Here is a 20,440-nt window from a genome sequence, read left to right as displayed (position 1 = left end):
CAACAAATTTCAAGCATGTTTGCATTTGCATCAAATACACCAGGCAGCAGCTGCAGGCAGGCGCAACCAGTGATTGTCAAGGTAAAGCTCAGATGTTATGCAACTTATAAATTATGGGTCCCCAAGAGGTGGCTGAAATTATCTAGCTTCTGATTGGTCAGCTGTCAGGCAGAACAAGGGGGTAATGTGGGGGATAAGCCCCTATCAGGCGTGCCTTCCATATAACGGCAGTAGGTACATGTAGTACAGATCAGTCTGAGTCACAGTCGATGCTCTATTTTGCGTTGACGGTTGTAGGACTCTGCTGTTTCACCCCATGGCCATGAATCCTTCATGCGCAGCTGCCTGGGAGATCCATATAAGGAAGCAAACGGTAGTTATACAACTTAAGATCGGGACTCAAAAAGCCTAAACACCTTGGAGCTAATGCCAAACGAGAATGTACATGTTGGGTAATGAGTCACACCAGACATCATGCACAAGCCCAGCTCGAAGCCGAGTTCGGATCCCCTGTCCCGTCGTATGTCGCCTTCTTCGGGTAAGGGCAGATAGGCCGCTGCCGGTAGACCGAGAGCTCCTGGCTGCCGTCGTCGTCCCAGGCCGTCGCGATGATGGCGTCGACCGCGGTGCCGTTCTCGGTCCACCGCATGAGCGCCAGCAGGGCGTCGTGCTCGGCATCCTGGAACCCGGGCACCGAGTAGGCGCCCGCCGTGCCCGTCAGCCGGGCCGGCTGGCTCCACGAGCCGATGTACCAGGGCGCCTTGACCGCGGCGGGCGACCCGCCGCAGTGCTGCATGCCGGGGATCTGGAAGAAGCGGAAGAAGTCGGTCACGTCGCCGCCCCGCCCCCTGCTACGGCCTTGGCCGTCTCGTTGTAGTAGTGGAGCGAGGAGCGCGCGGAGATCAGGCCGTCGGCCAGGCCCTGGTAGAGGATCAGCTTGCCGCCGGCGCGCCGGAAGGCGCTGATGTCGAAGGAGTCGGCGGTGGCGTTGCCGGGGTTCGCCTGGACGGAGTCGTAGAAGACTTTCTCGCTGTATTGCTGCCAGTTCCAAGCCGTGTTGTTGTACACCCAGAACTTCTCCCACTGGGTATCGAAGTTCTCCGAGGCGCCGTACAGGGTGTAGACGTCCCACTGGTTCTCGCCGCTGAGCTCGAGGCCGTTGTACACCAGGTCGCCCTTGGAAGTGTAATAGTCGTTCCAGACCTTCTGGGCTGTTCCGATTTGTTGCGGCGTCAGACAGTTATCGGCATTGACGCCTCTCTTGCCGCACTGGATCACGCTGAGATCCGGCTTGCAGGCCTCTGGGGTGCTGACTATGTTGTCCACGAGACCGTCCACCTTGTCGCATTGGGACAAGACAGTGGATGCGAGTAGGCTGTACTGGGCTGTGGTGGTGAAGGCCTTCGGGTCGCTAGCTGGGAGATTCCAGGTACCCAAAGCGGTCAACCAGCTCATAAGACCCGTGGTATCCCAGGCTGGGGCACCCACCAGGACCCCATTGAAGCTATCGGGGCTGATCTGAATCTCCTTTAGGCCTTGCCTGCCTCCCGTCGAGCAGCCAGAATAATAAGAATACGCAATATCCCGGCCATAGTAGGCTGCAGTAAGACGCTTTCCCAGATCAACCGAGCCGTGCATGGCTCGATAGCCCCAGTCCCTCTGGGCCTCTCCATCCTTGTAGGCCCAGCTCTGGGTAGACGCAGAATTGTGGCCGGTGTCGGTTGACAGCGTGGCGAAGCCGTAGTGTGGCCCAGCGCCCATGTCTACCCAGTCAATACCCCCTAAGAAGCCGCCATTTCCTGTGGCTAAGAACCGCGAGTTCCAGTTGCTCACTGCGGGGAGAAACAACCCGAACCTGTAGGTCGATGTGCCGGAAGGGACACGAATGATGACAGCACAAAGCTCAGGGAGATTGGTAGCGTTGAGCGGGTATCCTAGATTGGAAGGGCCTTCTCCAAATGAGCCTCCTCCCGGGACGGGATAAGTCAACTCCACCGAAGCATCCTGGGGCAACGCAGCAGTGAATGTCGATGCTGTACAGACCCCAGCTTTGGAACTCTCTTTCGGTGGGAGTATAGCAGCTGCATACTGCAGAGCTAGAGTCAAGATGGCCCATAATATGGGTAAAGAGATGAGAGCCATTCGGAATAGTTGCTCGCGGGACGGGTAAACTGCTTTCGCTGCACCTGCATCTGCACCATCTTCTCGGTTCACCTTTCGAGACAGATGCAAATTGCCTTATATTAACTTGGCCATCCGTTCTAAGGGGTTCGGGAGTCGAGCTGACTAAGACCTACTTCTTGCCGGTTTCCTATGGGCTACCTTCCCATTTGAGCTATAGCGCATCCCTGGCTTCGGGGCAGCAGATTCGGTCATGGGCTTCATCCTGGATTCCTTATACGCCAGGTCGCCGGGGAGATTACGTGAGGTTACGTGAGGGCCGGTTGCATTACAGCGGAAATGTGGAATGTCCGGAACCGTACTATCAATGTGCGTGCAGCTGAGCGACCCGCGCGAGGCCGATCTCCGGTACCAAGAGGGTGGTCATGCTCAGCTTGTCATACATGACGGTAGCCACTGAACGATCATGACACTAAGAAAAGGCTTTGCTGACGTGCTTAAGTAACCTACACGACTTCCGCAGGCAACCGAGATGTCGTAACCCCCCTGTCCATCTAGGGGGTCTTTGATTGGTAAAAGATCACGTCTAACTACCCCGCGTACTTAGTTGTATCATTTCTTTGCATTCTGACTCGTCAGATATGTCTTAGGGAGTCGGGTCCGGCACAGTTTCAATGCACTTAGGCCAGTAAGAATATGCTGTACAACCCCGGAGGAATTCGATAGCTTCTTCTAGCGCCAAAACAGATGAGGTCATGTGGTTTGGTTCCGAGGGGGTGGTTGCTCGGGACAAACTTGGGCAGCCTGCTTTACGCTTCCCTTGAATCCAAATGACGCTATATCGAAGCAGTGTGACCCCTGAAGATCCGAGGTAAATCAAAGCTCGGCTACTCATGTTGTCGGCACTTCGAAATCACGCTGTGCGAGGTAGTATACATCAAGGTAATTACAAGACTCCAGAACCCTCGCCAGCTGATGACGAAAAGTAAGCATACTATCCAAACGGTCCAATGACCTATCGGGATAAGAGCATTGAATAAGAGATTCGAAGATTGTATGATGGCTTCAGTTTGAGATTATATATCAGAGGTTAGCTTGGTTGTATAAGTTCTTTTTCGTTTCTGCCGAGAGGGCCTGACCTGGTATGAATGAGGGGAAGAAAAAGAAAAAGTGATGGTTACTGAGTATCATCCTCATCTTACATATGAGTTGGCCAGTTCTCTATCAATATTTCACTGCATCGTTTGACTTAGCTCTATCTCGTTTTCTCACAAGACAGAGAACGTAACGCTCTGTTTGGTGCACAAACTACAATAGGAAGAGCCTTGTTCTAAATTGAGAAACGGGATCCCACCGCATGCTTGCCGTTTCACAATACCATTTGCCATTATATCAGTGCGTGGATACTTATTTTCCCCAAATCCGCCGAGAAAGCTTTGCAGAGTGTTAATTATATGACTTACCACCAAACGCAAACTCGAGCTTTTGCATCAAGTTCTGGCGGAACTTGGACTGGCTGGCTAGGCATTCCAGCCGGGCAAGCGGCGCCCCTACTAGATCGTCCAACAAGTGAGTCAGGTTGCATTGTTAGAACAGTCGTGTGGTAATTCTGTAAAATATGAGATCGGTTGAGTCGTGAAACTATGGGGTTTCCTCGGCCTCTATTTTTGTTTGAACGCTGGCCATGATGGGGCACTGCACGGTTGCTCCCCATCCAAGGCGTGACCCTATTGAGAGAGACCCTTAATCGACCTATTGGATTCGAGAGGAAATGTTTCAATACAAACCATCCATGAGAACGATGGAATGGAAATTAATGTGGACATGTTCTCACCACAGCTATGCTTTGACTGACTCGCTTCTGTGCGGATAAGGGCCGGTATTGTTTTTATTTCTCACGGCATGGGGAAGACGACTATGGACAAAAGCGGTCTGCAAAGACAATCCAGCACTATATTATATAAGCTATACTGATAGTCGGGTAACAATATCTGGTTGTGAACCAGTGCTGATGTGTGGATAGCGCTTCTATACTCTTGGCTATAATGGTAAGCCGACGTGCCTACGAAGTAGCCGGGAATGACAATCAAGATGTCTTCGCCTAGAGTTTATGCGCCTAGAACAATGTTTTAAAGCCCATCGAACCATCTTCCTGTGTTTGATGACTTGGTCTCCAACAATGGGGTCGATTCAAATGTTTGCGCGCGCATCCCCTATTCTACCACATCACATACCCGAGATGATTATCCATAATATTCCCAATTCAAGGCGAACCATATATACTAAGCATTTTATAGGTGCCTTTAATTGGCTTTCTAACAAGTATGCACCTCAAATCAGTTCGAGAGTCTGACAAGTGTTGTCGACTGACCGGGCTCCTCGGCGTCCTATACACTCCACTTGATCAAACCACAATGCCAAGGCAGGACGAACGACAGAGAGCAAATTTAGAAATAAGCCAACCAAGCTCATCGATTGAGACACAAGTCGTCGGAGATCGTTGGGTCTTTAGGCGTCTGGCGCATGCAAACCGTGTGAACCGATGAAACGGCAGGGGTACTAGTCTGCATGATCTGCGCAGGGATCCGGATTCTCGTGAGACCCAGGCCAGGCAGAGCCCAGAACCCCAGAGCCTAGGCCCCCCAAGACTCGTAGGCGCTTCTTGGCTTTGTATATAGCTTGGCTGTCCCTGCTGTTTGCTGAGGGATCTGCTTGTCAATCCTCTTGGCATCTTAACTTTCTCTATCTGTTTCTTGTGATACTTTTTGTGGTACTTTCCACTATTTTCAACATCATGTTGCTGGCTTCTCTTCTTATTGCAGCACACGGTAAGTCCCTCTCGACAGTACTAAGCGTGTGCGCATGTATGTGTGTGTAATCATCATAACTAACTAACGCCTTTGTATTGCGTAGCACTGGTTGCGTCTGCTGATTCTGATTCTGATTCTGCTCCTCACTACCTCGATTTCAGCCGGATCACCTACAAACGTGCCGCCGATGCCGCGAGCGTGCCCCTCCGCATCATGCCGGTCGGCGCCTCGGTCACCTTCGGCGTCGGCTCCAAGATGGGCGACAGCTACCGCAAGGACCTGCTCGACCTACTCATGGCGCAGGGCTTCACGGCCGAGATGGTCGGCTCCAAGCAGAACGGCAAGGACTTCGCCAACAACCAGGTCGAGGCCACGTCCGGGTTCGTGATCAGCCAGATCGCCAAGTCGGTCGCCAAGGCCGCGCCCCAATTCAAGCCCAACCTCGTCCTGCTCGACGCCGGCACCAACAACTGCAACAAGGGCGGCGACGTGCCCGACGCCGGCGCGAGCGTCGCCGCCATGATCGACGGCATCTACCAGGCCAGCCCCGGCGCCACCGTCGTGCTCGCCACCGTGCTCGCCAACAAGGAGGCCGACCAGGACAAGTGCCGGCAGGGCATCAACGCGCAGTACCAGACGCTGGCGGCCGACATGGCGGCCAAGCAGGCCAAGTTCGTCCTCGTCGACATGCGCTCGCCCGACGGGCCCACCACGGCCGACCTCAGCGACTCGCGCCACCCCAACGACGCCGGCTACGCCAAGATGGCCAAGGTCTGGCTCACGGGCATCCAGGAGGCCCAGACCAAGGGCTTCCTGACCGCCCCTGTCGCCGCCGCCGCTTCCGCTCCCGACTTCTCCGAAAAGCACCACAAGGGCGCGGCCAAGAACTCGACGGCGCCTGCGACCGGAGGAGACAAGCCCAAGGGCGGCCATCAGGGCGGCGGGAAGAACGCCACCCAGCCCGCGACCGGCGGCGGCTCTGGCTCCAAGAACCCCAGCAAGGGGGGCCAAAAGGGCCAGCCCGCGAAGAACGCCACTCAGCCGGCGACGGGCAACAAGCCCAACGGCGGCCAGAAGGGCGGAGCCGGAGGCCAGAAGCAGAATTCCACAAAGGGCGCTACTCCTACCAATAAGACTGCCGGCGCGAAGCCGACCGGCCCGGTGAAGGCAGGTGCCTCGATGGCGTACGAATTCCACACTTTCATCACTGCGGGGATGATCGGCACTGCCTTGTATTTCTTATTGTAGGATTTGAGTTGGTGAGCAGTGATAGAGGCGGCAAGTCGATGACCGATTGTGGCGAGCCTGGCAGTCGCATTAGTGAACAGATCTTGGTACATATAATTCATTTCGATTTCAATAGTCGTGCCATGCCTTTTTAGTTATTTTTCTGTGACAAATGTTTTCCACGAGTTCTTCGATACAAACCGCCATGTGCAAATGACAAGATTACAGATATGTAGGATACTAAAAACTTCCATTGACTGTATTCAAACTATTCCAAAGTCATAAAAAGAGGCACCTATGCGCTTGCCAACGCTGGTCCTAGTAAACTCGGCAGGCTTCACAGTCAAACTCTCATAACCACCGCCGTCGGCATGATCCTCTTCCGCAGCAACCGGAGGCCACCTCCGGATCTCCTTCATCTTCTTCGCAAACTCGGCGCGCTTGCCCCGCCATCGGTCGTCCACCCCCTTCATGGCCTCGCACCCCAGCAAGGCAGCATCCCGATTAACCCACCCGAGCAGCTCGTCAATGTACTCAGTCTCCCGCCCCCACAAACTATGGAACTCCTTGCTGCCGCTGCTGCCCTCGCCGCGTATATTCTCGCCGCCACGGCGCTGGTCGTATTCCCGCCGCATGGCCGCTTCCGTCGGCAGCGTGGCCCGGCCCGCGAAGACGCGCGCCACGACCTCGGCCTGGAAGTCGAAGAGGGAGAAGGTCGAGACGTGGTAGGGCACGCCGACGAACGCCAGCGTCGGGTCGGCCAGGTAGAAGACGTCCTTGTGCAGGTTGTGCGTCACGGCGCCGTCGGCCGTGATGACGACCCGGCCGTCCGCTTCCGCGAGCGGGACGCCCGGCGCCTGGAGGCGCGGGCCTAGGAAGGGGTACGAGGAGATGTAGCCGGTGCCCAGCACGACGCGGTCGACGTCGCGGAGGCGCGTGCCGTCGTCGAGCACCACCTCGAAGGGGATGGGCGACTCCTCCGGAGAAGATAACGTGCCCGGAGTTTCTTCCTCGAGTGCGACGAAAGCTTGTATGCCCGCGACTCTTTGCGCGCTGGAAGGCAACAAGGAAGGAGGGAGGTCGAACTTGCCACCGCGCGAGCTCTGATAGATATGTCTGGCTGTTCCCTCGCTCTCGCGAGCAATGTCCAGAGACGACACGCCGGCGCCCAGGATGAACACGGTTTTGTCGCGGAAGATCTCAGGGGTGCGGTACCGCTTGGAATGCATCACCCTGTCCGGGAAGCGCTGTTTCAAGTCCAGCAGCCCGGGAATGTTCGGCACACGGGGCTCGTGGTAGTGGCCACTGGCGACCACGACCGTGTCGAACTGCCACGTCCGGTCCACGAACTTGAACTCGCTCTCATCGCCCAGGCCAATCCGGATAAGCGTGCGGGCGTCTACGGTCCATTGTGGAGAGCCAGGGACCTTGTAGACCGACTCCACACTGGTGTCGTACAGAGTCTTGTCTTGTGCGCCGGTGTGCTCCGCTAGTCTTTGCACATACTTCTCCAGGTGGTTCTGGCTGACGAAGTCTTCGGTCCCCTCGGGCCAGTCCAGAAGGGTACTCCTCATCAGCGAGGTAGGCACGTTGTTACGCAGGCCGACATAGCAAGGGCCCGGTGGCGCGTGGACAAGGGAAACCTCCTCAAAGCTGGTTTCCTCGGGGGTGCTCTTCCCTCCCAGGGCTTTGCTTGGATCAGATTCATAGGGGATTGGTGGGTGTTCGTTGGGATAAGTGGGTTCATTGGCCGTCCGGGGATCGTAGTGCCAGACGCCGCCGGCTATGCTTGACTGTTCAAGCACGGTGACGTCGAGCCCGTACCGGAGCAAGTGCGCGGCCGATGCGACGCCTGAGATCCCAGCGCCTATGACCGCTACGCTCTTGACATCTCGAAGCAGCTGGGCCTCCTGAGTGACGGAACCCATGGCGATGTTTATCAATAGTGGTGGAATTTACAAACGCAGATAAACAACGAGCTCTAAAGCTAGTCCGATGAGAGACGCTCGAATAAAGTCAAGTTACACTGGATAGCGGTATTTTTGGCTTTAGGTCGCACATAGCGAGTCAACATCAAAACTCAAAGATGGGATGACAGTTCCTTTCTTGCGAGTTATCAGGACTCCCAGTCCCGCCCTTCATAACCGCGGGATAATTATTGCATCAGTATTCGCCATCACCCATGCTTCCCTGTCTGTACGCTTCGCAGACCTTTCGTTGTCTTGCTTGATAAGCCAAGGATGGCCGGATGAACCCCTCGAGCCCCGACCCCCGCCTGTCGTCACACGTAGACAAGACATTAAACAATATGCATCCCTTATGGCGTGCTCCCCTGGATCCCCCGCGCCAGCTTCCTATCTGGGGTCGACCTTCTGAAAATTGCGACCCAGGTAACGTCACGGCGGATTTACGCGAGTGGTATCTAGATATCATAGTTTTGAAGAAATAGGTAAGAGTAGGATGGTCTGTCATAGACTAGGAACTCCGACCCGGAAGTTGCGCTTTCCGGGTTAAGTCTAGGGGAATAAAATAGTCTGGTTGGAAGCTTTTGGTTTGTTAATTACGAATTACTGAACCGTCATATAGCCATGGTGTTGCCAGATTATGGTCTCGTCAAGAGTAAAGTTATGCATGTATTGCTGTAATTGAGATAGCACACTGGGCGTGAGTAACTCGTCATGATTCATTTGTATAGGTTCTACCAGTTAAAGTATCTATATGATCTAAGCATCTAGCGAAGGAATCCTCTCCTTCTTCTGCGCTATCTCGCGGTGATGGAGGAACCGGATAAGGAGAGCCATGCCAATCTCGCCCACATTGAGAAAAACAGTCGTGATAAACCCCTTCCTGTAGCGAGGCGCCTCGACCTGCTGCCAGACGATAAGCGGCAGCCAAGCCTGCACGACGTACGCCATCTCGTTCATAGACGCGACCACGAGCGCGCGCTCCTCGTTATCGTCGCTACAAATCTCGTGCGCCCACGCGAAGGTCAGGCCCGAGACGCCGCCGCCCATCATGCCCAGCACGTAGCACGCCCACTTCCACCCCTGGGGGATGTCCCACGCGGCGAGGCTCGCGTTGAGGACGATGAGCACGGTCCCCGCGAACACGATGGGCGGCCACCGCGCGCCCCGGCACAGGGAGTCCGACGACCAGGCGTAGGCCAGCGTGAAGACGACCGCGACCGCCGACGCGACGGTCGGGTACGAGTTGACGGCGGCGACGCCGTAGCCTTCGGACTTGAGCCAGAGCTGGAAGGCGGGCTGGCTGCCGTAGCTGGTGCCGTTGTTGAAGAATATGTAGAGGAGCGTGAGGGCGTAGATGTGCCACGACGTGAAGATCTTCTTGAACTTGGCCTTGTTGTAGGAGCCGCCGCGGCCCCGACCAACGCGGCCCTCGTGCCGCATACGCGTCCGGGCCAGCTCCTTCTCCGCGTCGGTCAGCCAGAACGCGCGCGTGACCTCGGGAACGTCGGGCATCAGGAAGAAGCCCACCATGGCGATGGGCAGCGAGATGACCGTGTTAATAATAAAAAGCCACTGCCAGCCGTGGTAGCCGTGCTGGCCGTCCAGCCGGTGCACGGCCGCCATCAGGTAGCCGGAGAACATGGAGCCGATGGAGCCGCAGGCTTGGAAGATGCAGGACCGCTTGGCCAGCTCGTCCTTGCGGTACCAGGACCCGATCACGTACTGCATGCCCGGGTAGAAGCCGGACTCGGCCAGGCCGATGAAGAAGCGCAGCACGTAGATCTGCGTCGCGTTGGAGCACTGGGTGAGGAGTATGGTCAAGACGGACCATGTGACCTCGCAGGCCGGGATCCAGATGGAGGGACGGATGCGAGTCAGGAGCATGTTACTGGTAGAAAGATATATGTTAGAATCCGTATCACGGTGTTTTGTGGCCAAGGAAGGGCACTGCTCACCTTGGTATTTCACCGATCACATATCCACGGTCCAGCACATCGTCATGTAGTTCAGCTGGTTCCCGTACAGGCCCAGGTCCTCCTTCATACCGCTGACAAAGGCGCTGCTGATGTTCACCTGGTCGAGATACTTGATGAAGTACCCGAGGGAGGCCAACGTGAGGATGACAGCATCGAGCTTGGTCAAGAAACGACGCTCCTCAGGGGACTTGTCGAAGGTGTCCCACAGGTAGGAACGCCATGTCCTCTTCACTTCCTTGGAGACTGGGACAGAATCCGAGTTGGTGTCGCTCCCGCGAGTTGACTCCGTGAATGCAGCAGGAGCCTTGTTGTCCATCAGGACGATCGGGTCACCTTTGGAGGCCATAATTGTCAAATATGTCGCTTGTCAGACAGTTGGACGGGTACTAGAACAGTAATCGAGCTCAAGTCGGCTAATATCTGAGGCACGACCAATTCCTGAGAATACATCCTTCATAAGACCTGAATCTTTACAAATTCGACTCACCGTCCAAGTATGTTTGATTGGCTAGTGATGAGCTCTCCTATCTTGCAGATCCAAGTGCCGCGGCAATCTCGTAACAAGCAAGGTTCCATGACGCCATACGGTGTAGAATCGTGTTGCTGCTGTAGGCTATCTGCACAAGCAGCCGCATGACTCGCACACAGCATGGCTTTTGGCATGGAGGGTTCGTCTATTACAACGGACTGCATTATGAGGTGTTCGTGGAATTAACTATGCTGAGTTCACGGAGATATGCTTTGGCTTGTCCGGAATTCACGAGGTTGGATAGCCCCATAGAAACACCCCCCTTTTCGGTTGATCGTGCAGCGAGCACCGCGTTGATTTCTCAGCAAACAAGTCTAGAACCTCACGAAACCGGGCCTTAGACTTCTTTCTACTGCCATACCATCAGTTGGTATGCCTTGGAACCTGCCATCGCGTTTTCTCGGTTGTGCATGGCGTGCGGAGATGGTGGTAATGACACCAGTGCTAACCCCAATCACGCCATACAACCCGGCCAACCTGAGCATGCCACCGACGATCCCACAAGTAATAATTGAGTTTGCACCATCTGTGTTGCATATCACGAATCGAGGTCATAGGCCAATGAGACAAAGACTTATTTATTTTGCTTTGGAGATTCCCTTATCAGTATGCAGTATTCGTGCCACATCGTGAATTCTTAGAAGAGGGGGATTTACCAATCCCTGGTGTGGAGGATCAGGCCCTCTAGAAACGCAAGTCTCTTATTAGATCCGGTTGATACAAGTATGGGGTCAAGGGGGATAGAGACCCTCATCCGTTTTATCGATTACAAATGCATCCAGCGGACTGGCATTGTGCCCTTCATTATATTAATGCTAAGCGTTCCCAGGGGCAACAGCTCAGGGGTAGGTCACTATACAAATTTAGATCTTGGTCATAGCTTCTCACTCAGTGTCAACTCTCTTATCATCCCAGCCCAGTTAAAGCCTTACAGTGACTATCAGTGAAGATGGCCCCTGCCCCTATTGCAGACCACATCGTGGACGTCGCGCCGCCGATCAAGGACACCCTAGGCCTCCCCGAGACGGCCCTGGCCCGGTTCAAGAAAGCAGGCGTGGATCTCTCCAAAGGCTACCCCTACCGGCCCTCGCGGCCGCTATACCTGCAGGACGTCCTCGCGATCCGCAGCGAGCCGTGGGAGCACAAGGACGCCGGCACCCGCGCCGACAAGGCCAAGAGCGCCCTGCTGTCCGCCGCCGCCAAGGTCACGGACCTGACGACCCACATCGGCACCGAGATCGAGGGCCTGCAGCTCAAGGACCTGACTGACCGGCAGAAGGACGAGCTCGCCCTGCTCATCGCCGAGCGGAGCGTCGTCTTCTTCCGCGACCAGGACATCTCGCCCCACCAGCAGCTTGAGCTGGGCAAATACTACGGTGTCCCGGAGGTTCACGTGAGTGGCCCTGTCTGTCCGAACTAATAATCACTTAGTCATTCTGTTGTTTATTATGATTACTGACATGGTTCTGCAATAATAATAGCCTCAGGTCCCCCAAGTGCCCGGCGAACTGGGCGTGTCCGTCATCTGGCCCGACCTGATGGCCACGGAGCGCAAGGCCGACTTCCGGAACCCCGGGGGCGCCTCGCGGTGGCACACGGACCTGGTGCACGAGCTGCAGCCGGCGGGCATCACGCACCTGCACAACGACACGGTGCCGCCCGTGGGCGGCGACACGCTGTGGGCGAGCGGGTACGCGGCGTACGAGAAGCTGTCGCCCGGGTTCCGCCGGATCATTGACGGCAAGCGCGCCGTCTACCGCTCGGCCCACCCCTACCTGGACCGGGACACCCCGAGGCGGGACCCAAGTGGGTCGAGCGCGTCCACCCGCTCGTGCGCGTCCACCCGACCACCGGCTGGAAGTCGCTCTTCGTCAACCGCGCCATGACGGACCGCATCGTCGGGCTCGACCGCGGCGAGAGCGATGCTATCCTCAACTACCTGTACGACGTCTACGAGAAGAACGTGGACATCCAGCTGAGGTTCAAGTGGACCCCAGGCACCAGCGCCTTGTGGGATAACAGGTTAGTCCAAAATCTTCCTTCCTCTCCTCGATTATCAACTATGATGATTACGGATACTGATACAAATGCAGAATCACAATCCACAATGCAAGTTGGGACTATGGAGGCAAGTTCCCAAGGCATGGAACACGTGTCACGGCCTTGGCCGAGAAGCCGTACTTTGAACCGACTGCTCCAACAAGACGTCAAGCCCTGGGGCTGCTCGATGAAGGGGAGCTACTAGAGGACGGACCAGCGTAGGATGTATGAGGCAGCGCTGTGCAGGGACCAGATCGATAATAGGACAAACATGGGGGATTCGAAGCGTATTGTGAATATTATGATGGTATAAGGAGACTGGACACGGGCTATCCCACGCCTAGCAGGACGTAAGAGTATGCAGATAATTGTACGCAAACGACTATAAGAGGCAGTGTTCCGCTATTAGCAACTGCAGTACGGTGAAAGCCCTCTGATTTATGTTCGCATTTCAGCTCGGTTTAGTCTCACATGGTGCCCCTGCTGATAATTATTGCTTACCAGCGTTGGCAGTGTCCATGAGGAGGCGCATCGTCTTACGTGTCTGTGGCTTAGGAGGTCTCTCAAAGTTTCTTTCGGATAGCCGCAACTGAAAATAATAGGGGGGTGACGCCTTGTCTGCCTCTGTATTTTACTTCAGTCTAGTTACCGCCAGAGTGGTCGTAGCGGAAGCCTCGAGCAGTGATGGCAAGAAGAATAAGAACGGGGCTGACAGAGAGCATGTCTGCGGAGTCCTTAGGGCAGTGATTCTCATCTTGGCGGTAACCTCGTCGTTGTGAGGGTTTCATTTCTACTGCTGGAATGGTTTGGGTTGAATCGAAGTTATAGATGAGCGGTGTATTATGTTGTATAAGTAAGATGCTATGTGCGTGGTGGTTGCTTACGACGATACCCCTCTTAAATATACATATGCGGTCATGACGAATAGAAAGCTATACCCCTTGAATGATCGGTGTTTTTATGTGTTTATGCTACATTTAGAGATTGGTATTCACTACTTTCGGCTTACAATTATGAGTCATGAGCAGTTAACAATGCTGTACTCAGAAAGTATGAATATTGTCCATGTCGGCCAACGAACCGGCAGATTCGTAAGATCGTGGGGGTTACGGTTGAGCACCCCCTTTTATTCACCATGGTTGGCTGAGTTGATCAGCATGTATTTAGTCTCGTAGGCATTAAATCTAAATCAAGATTCACAGTCCCTTGGAACTTGGAGGCGTGCGTATTCTGAAACAGTGATTACATGATTACTCCTTTATTGAAATACATGAACTACGTCCTAGCCATGCAATGTCATGATAGCCAGAAACGAGGACAGTACTGCCGCGACTGGATCCAAGTCAACGATCTACAACCGGGTATCATAGATGCATAAATCAGACGTACGCCAAAAACTCAATAGGTGTACTGGCTCCCAAACAATTCCCAAATTCTGTACAGCTAGTCCAATAGTCTCTATACACATAATATACCAACGTTCTTTCGACTCCCATTCTTCGTATTGATTGATGTTCAACGGCAGTCAGGCGTTTCGGGGATCTCCCAGACATCGCCTTGTTGCTTTTCGACCTTGATAGGGGTGTGGGCCTGCTGGCCGTCCTGCTTGTCATGCTTTTCCTTCGAAGGGCTGTTGGCGAAAGGAATGGACGAATTCGCAGTGAAGTGATGACCCTTCTTCGAGACTCGGGGTGTTTCCGCTTGATTTGGCGGCAGCCATTTCAGGGGGCCTTTCTGGGGGAGAGCCTTGGGTGTTGAGCCCTCAGGTTGGTAGGGCACAAACAGATCGGCGGCCTGTTCGTTCAATTCAGACATTGATACTTCGATGACAGGTGTCGCTGGCATTGACGTTGGTGAGGTAACAGGCAGACCCTCAGCGGGAATAGAATGAGCGGTTTTAGCATCGCCCTTTGTCTCATTCAAAGAGGGGACTTGGGTCGGAGGGCTCTGGGCTTGGTCTTTCTGAGGGCTCGGCAGCGTCGAGGTCAGGGGATCCGGGGAAGTCGACCTGCCCATCATTCCCACTTGGCGCTCTGTTTTGATATCAGAGGGCCGCTGCCGCTGCATGGTAGTAGCCGCTGGAGACTCGGTCTGAGGTGAACCCGAGGCGAGAGGATCATGCATGTCAGCATCATTGGATTTGGGCTCAGGTTTTGATACGTCCGCCTTTGCCTTCGAGGCTGGTCCGCGAACTTTGGCAACTGGCTTAGCTGTCGTAGTGGCGGTTTGATTTGGTGTCTGGGCCTTCTTCGCCGCTTCCCGAGCTTCTCTCATCTCCTTGGTGACGAGTGTAATCTTTTTGACTCCGTGGGTAAGTTTGGAGACTTCATCATCTGAATCCGGACCTGCTCGAGAGGGGGACACGGAAGGTGCTTGAGTCGGTGCTTGGGATTGAGACGAGGTCGATACTTGAGATGCCACAATGGAGGACGCTGGGTGCTCCTCGGCCGCAGCAGGTGGCAGCGCTGGGCTTGGTTCACCTGATTCAAGGCCAGTCTTCTTTTTCGAAGCTCTCGATTTCGGTCTTCCAGGGGGCTTTGCAGTGGTCGTCGTGGCCTTGGTAGCCTTTTTCGGTGCATCCTTGGCACTCTGCGAGCGAGAAACCGCTGGCCGCGACTTTCTCACATCCAACGTGGCATTACTCATCGAAGAATCTGGCCGAGACTTTCTCACATCAAACGTGGCATTACTCATCGAAGACTCCGGCCGAATGCTCTGGGAAGTATCAGGTCGGGGGTAGAAAGGAGGAGGCATCATGCTAGCCGGGTCCAGCGAATCATTGCTATTGGCAATAAACGTCGACGCACTACTAAGGCGACGGCCATGAGACGGAATACCACGTGCGGAAGCCTGTTTCTCCAGTTAGTTGAAAAAGATCCGTCACGCGCAGGACTGGTGGAACGACGGCATGGACCAACCTTTTCTTGAATGATGTTGGAGGTGTTTGTCATAGTTCTCCTACGGTTATGCCCGGGTACTTCGATATCGGTTGGACTCTTGACTGGTCGGCGTTCCCGGAGGGACTTCCGCACTCCACCGGTGTTTTCCGTGGACTCGGTGTTCTGCACAGGAAGCGACTGACGGTCGCGCTTGATGCGATTGGAATCTGCCTTCATTTCTTCCCAAGTAACACTGCTCACTGGTCGGTCCGTTGGAACCAGCAGTTTACTGAGTTCTAGCGCAGCCACTGGCCAATGAACCTCAGGGGTTGGTGGAGTAGGCGCCCTCGGCGCTACTGGCTGCGCGGCCATGTAGCCAGAGGCGGTGCGGCGGACCTTATCCGGATCGACTGCTTTGGCAACTGACGACTGCGTGGGTGTGCAGTAGGTAGGGATGGGGCCTTGTCGGGGAACTTTGGGTTCTGGTAGGACTACCTGAGGAGTTTTTGCTGCATCGAGTTGGTCGAGCTCCTGCTGAGACCACCATTTCGGGTCATAGGGGAACCCGGGCATCTCAATGCGAACATCCGAATCCGAAGACAGCGTACTGCGGCGACTCAGGGGACTGCTGCTTATCGGGCTGTTGCTGAAGACGCTTATTCGTCGACTAATCTCACGTCCCATTCGGCTAGGGCTTTCCTCCTTTGCATTTTTGGCATCAGACCCGGCTAAACCACTGATGTGGCTGAGGACACCGGAGGACAGGGCACGGTCGCTGTAGCCCCCTTCGAGCGCGCTGATAACTCGTCCCTCGACCGCCAGGCCCTCCTCGGCAGCGAGCTTGACAACATCCCGCGTAATCCTCGCATAGAATTCGGTTGGAACATTGACTGTGTGACGCTGCATGCCTGCGCCTTCCCACTCACTCGCATCGAATCCAGCAGAAATAAAGACGGCAGCCTTTGGTACCTGGCCAGCGGCCTGTAATCTCTCGGTCTCGCGGCGGAGATAGCTGCGAGTCTTCTCGAGTAAGACAGAGTACTTTGATTGATACAAACGCCAAAATTCCACCTCGGAGCTCCATTCCTGGAGGTGAACATTCCAGACATTTTGGCCATGCGCGTTATCGATACAGAGACTAGCATTCTTGATATTATCTATGTCGCCAGCTTCGCAGGGATACGAGTTGATGTCGTGTAGACTGAAATAGCCAATTGAAGATTTCTTCCAGGCCGCTGCATTCTTGGGTTGCCTGATACGGCGGGTGTTGTGATCCCAGGCAATGGCTTGTGAACCGTCTCCGTGGTGTAAGTCGATATCGATGATGGCAGCATGGGTCATCCCGTGGTTCATGAACCCATGCATGATACCAACATGCACATTGTTGAGCCAGCAGAAACCTTGGGGGTGCTGAGACGAGCAGTGATGCCCGGGAGGTCGGACTGCTACGAAGGCCCGCTTAACCTGCGATGTCAAAACAGCGTCAACAGCTTCGCATACAGCACCCAGCGCGCCCTCGAACGCCGCCATTGATTCTTTGCACAGATAGAGATCCCCTTCATGGAATGGTTTGGGAGCCTCGGCACCTAACCCCCGGTCCATGTTAGGTCGCTTCAGCTCGCTGTTCCCAGACGCAAGGTGTGCTTCCGCCGCATCACACAGCAGTCCCAGCTCTTCCATCCATTTTGTCCCATGAACATTGGTGACGATTGGCTCGGTAAGTGATACGGTGCGGTCAGTTTTGCGGATTCGGAAAGGGATGGTAGCCAGAGTTGCAGGGTCGAGGTCAGGATGAATTGGGATTTTTCCATCGCAATGTCTGTCACCGAGGCGAACATAGGCCAGGGCGACGCCAAGTACACATGCCTGAAGTCGTTCTGGTCGCTCGACAATCGTGGCGAGGTTGCCTTTGGTCGTCTTGGGTCTTGAGAATCGGTGGCCGTAACAAGAATCGTGGATGACGACGAGGGTATCGGAACGCTTTGCGGATTCACTGTAATGCAACATATCCAGCTCGGATTGGAAATACGTCTTGGCAACGGAAGATTCTGTGACTCTCGGTCTCGGCTCCTCCATTACAGGCGGCGGGCCAAAATTCATAGGCGATCGAGGAGCCGGCGATGCTAGGCTTGCTGAACTTCCCCGGCGCGAGGCAGCACGGCTGGGGGCACGGGTAGGGGTAATTCCATTCGTGGAACGTAACGAGGTGCTGGAAGATTTCCTTAGAAGGTTCGGAGTACCAGACCCTGACTGGGGGGTCCCGCCATGGGATACGGAGCGAGAGACGGGGCTACGAGAAGCATTCCGGACGCCATTTGGGGGGACGCCCAAGTTGGCTCGATCCAGCGTAGGAAGGGGCGGGTGTGTGGGATACGGCAGAGGACCATTTTGCCTTGGAGATGGTTTTGCGTGGGCATGAGGCGTCCCTGGCGAATTCAGCGAGAAGTTCTGCATCGATTGGGCAAGAGCGGTGTCGACGTCGCTGCGACGTGGTGGTTTTTTCGTCACGTCGATCTCCAGATGGGCGGCTGCGCTCCGATTAGGGGTTGATGCCATGACGGTTTTGGAATTTTCGCAGAAGGGCAGGTTGTTTCCGCCCAGCTCTTGGTATCGTCGGTCGGTTTGTCAGGTTGCGACGATGGATTTCAAAGGTATGTGTATGTGCTTGCTTCCTTCCCAATTGCTCCGTCGATCAACCACAACGGGGGTTGCTGTCGTCGGGGGCAGGTAAACGAGCCAGCTCGGGTCGAAGGACGGTGGGCGGACGGGCGAAATGAATGTGTCTCTTGTGCCGGACTCGATGGCCAACAGGATAAGCAATAATAATTATGTACCTTGCAATGCAAGGTTTCGGGTCCTATTTAGAGCGGCAGCAAGCTCGGGCGCGTCGCGTAACTCAAAATAAAGTCATCAATCAACTCAATGCAAGTTCAACAACAACCCCTGCTTTATGCGTGTGGGGAAGGTCTGTCCCAGTCTGGTCTCTAGCCTCTAGGCGCTGCTGCCCCCATCATGACACAGAGCTGCAGGACTGATTGGTTGGAGGCCGTCCTTCTAGAATTTGTTGATTGTATAATCATGTGGGCCTGTTTTCGTATGAAGAATGCCCATCTCTCTCTATTCGCTGCAGAATAATGCTCATGATGAACTATGTATGCCCCTCGCTGACGTCTTTTTGCACTTACGACTAGACATATCTGCATGCACTTAAAGCTGGAAGGTCAGGAGAGGTCAATGCATATAACCTTAGGATGCAACAAATATTCTGATGGCAGAACTTGTTAAGTTGATTGGCTGGAATTGTGCTGACAGTAAACAAAACATCATCCGATGATTGACATCAACATGGATTCTGCTGATAAACAAAAATGGGATTCTTCACATATTCGTTAAAGGTTAGTCGTTATTCTCTGAGGGCATTATTTACTGATTGACTCAGGTCCTGCCCGTCTGCCTGCCTTAGTGCAAAGGGTAGTGGCCACCCCACTGTAGCCTACGCCGCTGCCGGAACACTTGAGCAGATTTAACGATTGATAAGCAGCCTTTCAAGGAATATGTCTGCAGCATTTTCAGCAATTAATATCGAGCCAAACAACTAATTTCCAGACGTTGCGATATTGCACCATCGCTCTCACCTCTTTTCTCCTTGCCAGTCAGCTAGTACGGGACAGCCACATTATCGTCTGCACAGGACGAGACCTAGCGCTAGAGCGTATACAATCAACTAAAGCCATATCACTTACCCCACGCCTCCAAGCATCAGCGACCCCGCCACGCCACGCTTCACCACCACCATGGCGCCCTCCCTCGAGGAACCCGAACCCGTCGCCGACGTGATCGAGGAGCCCCTGAAATCGAAGCCGCAACTCGTCGCGCCCGAGCCGGAGCACTGCCCCGGCCCGGAATCCGAGCAGGCGGGCAAGGCCGACAACTGCGCCGGCTGCCCGAACCAGGCGATCTGCGCCTCGGCGCCCAAGGGGCCCGACCCGGACATCCCACTAATCTCAGCGCGGCTGTCGGGCATTAAGCACAAGATACTCGTACTCTCGGGCAAGGGAGGCGTAGGGAAGAGCACATTCACATCCATGCTAGGGCACACCTTTGCTACGCGTGAGGAGAATAATGTCGGCATCATGGACACAGATATCTGCGGCCCGAGTATACCGAAGATGATGGGCGTGGAGGCCGAGACGATACATGATTCCGGTACGGGCTGGAGCCCCGTCTGGGTTTCCGATAACCTCGGCGTCATGAGCATACAGTTCATGCTTCCGAATCGCGACGACGCTATCATATGGAGAGGCCCCAAGAAGAATGGCCTCATCAAACGATTTCTGAAGGATGTGGACTGGGGCGACCTGGATTTCTTATTGGTGGATACACCACCGGGCACGAGTGACGAGCATCTAAGTGTCAACAGCTTTATGAAAGAGAGCGGCATCGATGGTGCGGTCGTGGTTACTACCCCTCAAGAAGTGGCTCTGTTAGACGTGCGGAAGGAAATCGACTTCTGCCGCAAGGCTGGTATCAGAGTCCTGGGCCTCGTGGAGAACATGAGCGGATTCGTGTGCCCAAAATGCACCCATAAGAGCCAGATCTTCAGGGCGACAACAGGGGGCGGTGCTGCATTAGCGAAGGAAATGAGTATACCGTTCTTGGGTGAGGTGCCGCTGGACCCTCGGATCGGACTTTCATGCGACTACGGCGAGAGCTTTTTTGAGGCGTTCCCCGAGAGTCCGGCCTGTACGGCACTCAAGGGAGTTGTCCGTGGCCTGGCAGAACAAATAGGCATTGACGCCAAACTGGTCTTGCCTGACGACTGATGGTCCTTAACAAAGACCAGTAGAATATAAAGTTACATCAACACCTGCGTCTTTCCATGTTTGTACTC

The 20,440-nt window shown here is 54.7% G+C and overlaps 7 protein-coding genes across 7 annotated transcripts; 3 read left to right on the top strand and 4 right to left on the bottom strand.

Annotated features, from left to right (window-relative positions):
- Nucleotides 1-472: 472 nt before the first annotated feature.
- PG994_000599 (uncharacterized protein) lies at nucleotides 473-2,385 on the bottom strand (the record flags this gene model as incomplete). Its single annotated transcript, XM_066852008.1, has 3 exons — nucleotides 473-805; nucleotides 856-2,214; nucleotides 2,323-2,385. The coding sequence occupies 3 exons, from the start codon at nucleotides 2,383-2,385 to the stop codon at nucleotides 473-475; spliced, it is 1,755 nt and encodes a 584-aa protein (XP_066722640.1).
- Nucleotides 2,386-4,915: 2,530 nt separating this feature from the next.
- Nucleotides 4,916-6,179, top strand: PG994_000598 (uncharacterized protein; the record flags this gene model as incomplete). The annotated part of the gene is made up of 2 exons (XM_066852007.1): nucleotides 4,916-4,949; nucleotides 5,035-6,179. 2 exons carry the CDS (start codon nucleotides 4,916-4,918, stop codon nucleotides 6,177-6,179), a joined length of 1,179 nt encoding a protein of 392 aa, XP_066722639.1.
- A 242-nt stretch (nucleotides 6,180-6,421) lies between these two features.
- On the bottom strand, nucleotides 6,422-8,086 carry PG994_000597 (uncharacterized protein; the record flags this gene model as incomplete). Its single annotated transcript, XM_066852006.1, has 1 exon — nucleotides 6,422-8,086. The coding sequence occupies one exon, from the start codon at nucleotides 8,084-8,086 to the stop codon at nucleotides 6,422-6,424; it is 1,665 nt and encodes a 554-aa protein (XP_066722638.1).
- A 795-nt stretch (nucleotides 8,087-8,881) lies between these two features.
- Nucleotides 8,882-10,447, bottom strand: PG994_000596 (pantothenate transporter liz1; the record flags this gene model as incomplete). The annotated part of the gene is made up of 2 exons (XM_066852005.1): nucleotides 8,882-10,013; nucleotides 10,101-10,447. 2 exons carry the CDS (start codon nucleotides 10,445-10,447, stop codon nucleotides 8,882-8,884), a joined length of 1,479 nt encoding a protein of 492 aa, XP_066722637.1.
- Nucleotides 10,448-11,579: 1,132 nt separating this feature from the next.
- On the top strand, nucleotides 11,580-12,892 carry PG994_000595 (uncharacterized protein; the record flags this gene model as incomplete). Its single annotated transcript, XM_066852004.1, has 4 exons — nucleotides 11,580-12,023; nucleotides 12,112-12,381; nucleotides 12,426-12,652; nucleotides 12,724-12,892. The coding sequence occupies 4 exons, from the start codon at nucleotides 11,580-11,582 to the stop codon at nucleotides 12,890-12,892; spliced, it is 1,110 nt and encodes a 369-aa protein (XP_066722636.1).
- A 1,293-nt stretch (nucleotides 12,893-14,185) lies between these two features.
- On the bottom strand, nucleotides 14,186-18,105 carry PG994_000594 (Histone deacetylase HOS3; the record flags this gene model as incomplete). Its single annotated transcript, XM_066852003.1, has 2 exons — nucleotides 14,186-15,520; nucleotides 15,589-18,105. 2 exons carry the CDS (start codon nucleotides 18,103-18,105, stop codon nucleotides 14,186-14,188), a joined length of 3,852 nt encoding a protein of 1,283 aa, XP_066722635.1.
- A 1,238-nt stretch (nucleotides 18,106-19,343) lies between these two features.
- Nucleotides 19,344-20,372, top strand: PG994_000593 (nucleotide-binding protein; the record flags this gene model as incomplete). Its single annotated transcript, XM_066852002.1, has 1 exon — nucleotides 19,344-20,372. The coding sequence occupies one exon, from the start codon at nucleotides 19,344-19,346 to the stop codon at nucleotides 20,370-20,372; it is 1,029 nt and encodes a 342-aa protein (XP_066722634.1).
- Nucleotides 20,373-20,440: the final 68 nt, after the last annotated feature.

This window comes from Apiospora phragmitis (assembly GCF_038363925.1).
Source record: "Apiospora phragmitis strain CBS 135458 chromosome Unknown utg000001l:1.0-2902119.0:1.0-2906034.0, whole genome shotgun sequence".
Classification (NCBI taxonomy): domain Eukaryota; kingdom Fungi; phylum Ascomycota; class Sordariomycetes; order Amphisphaeriales; family Apiosporaceae; genus Apiospora; species Apiospora phragmitis.
This window is presented reverse-complemented; position numbering and strand designations above follow the sequence as displayed.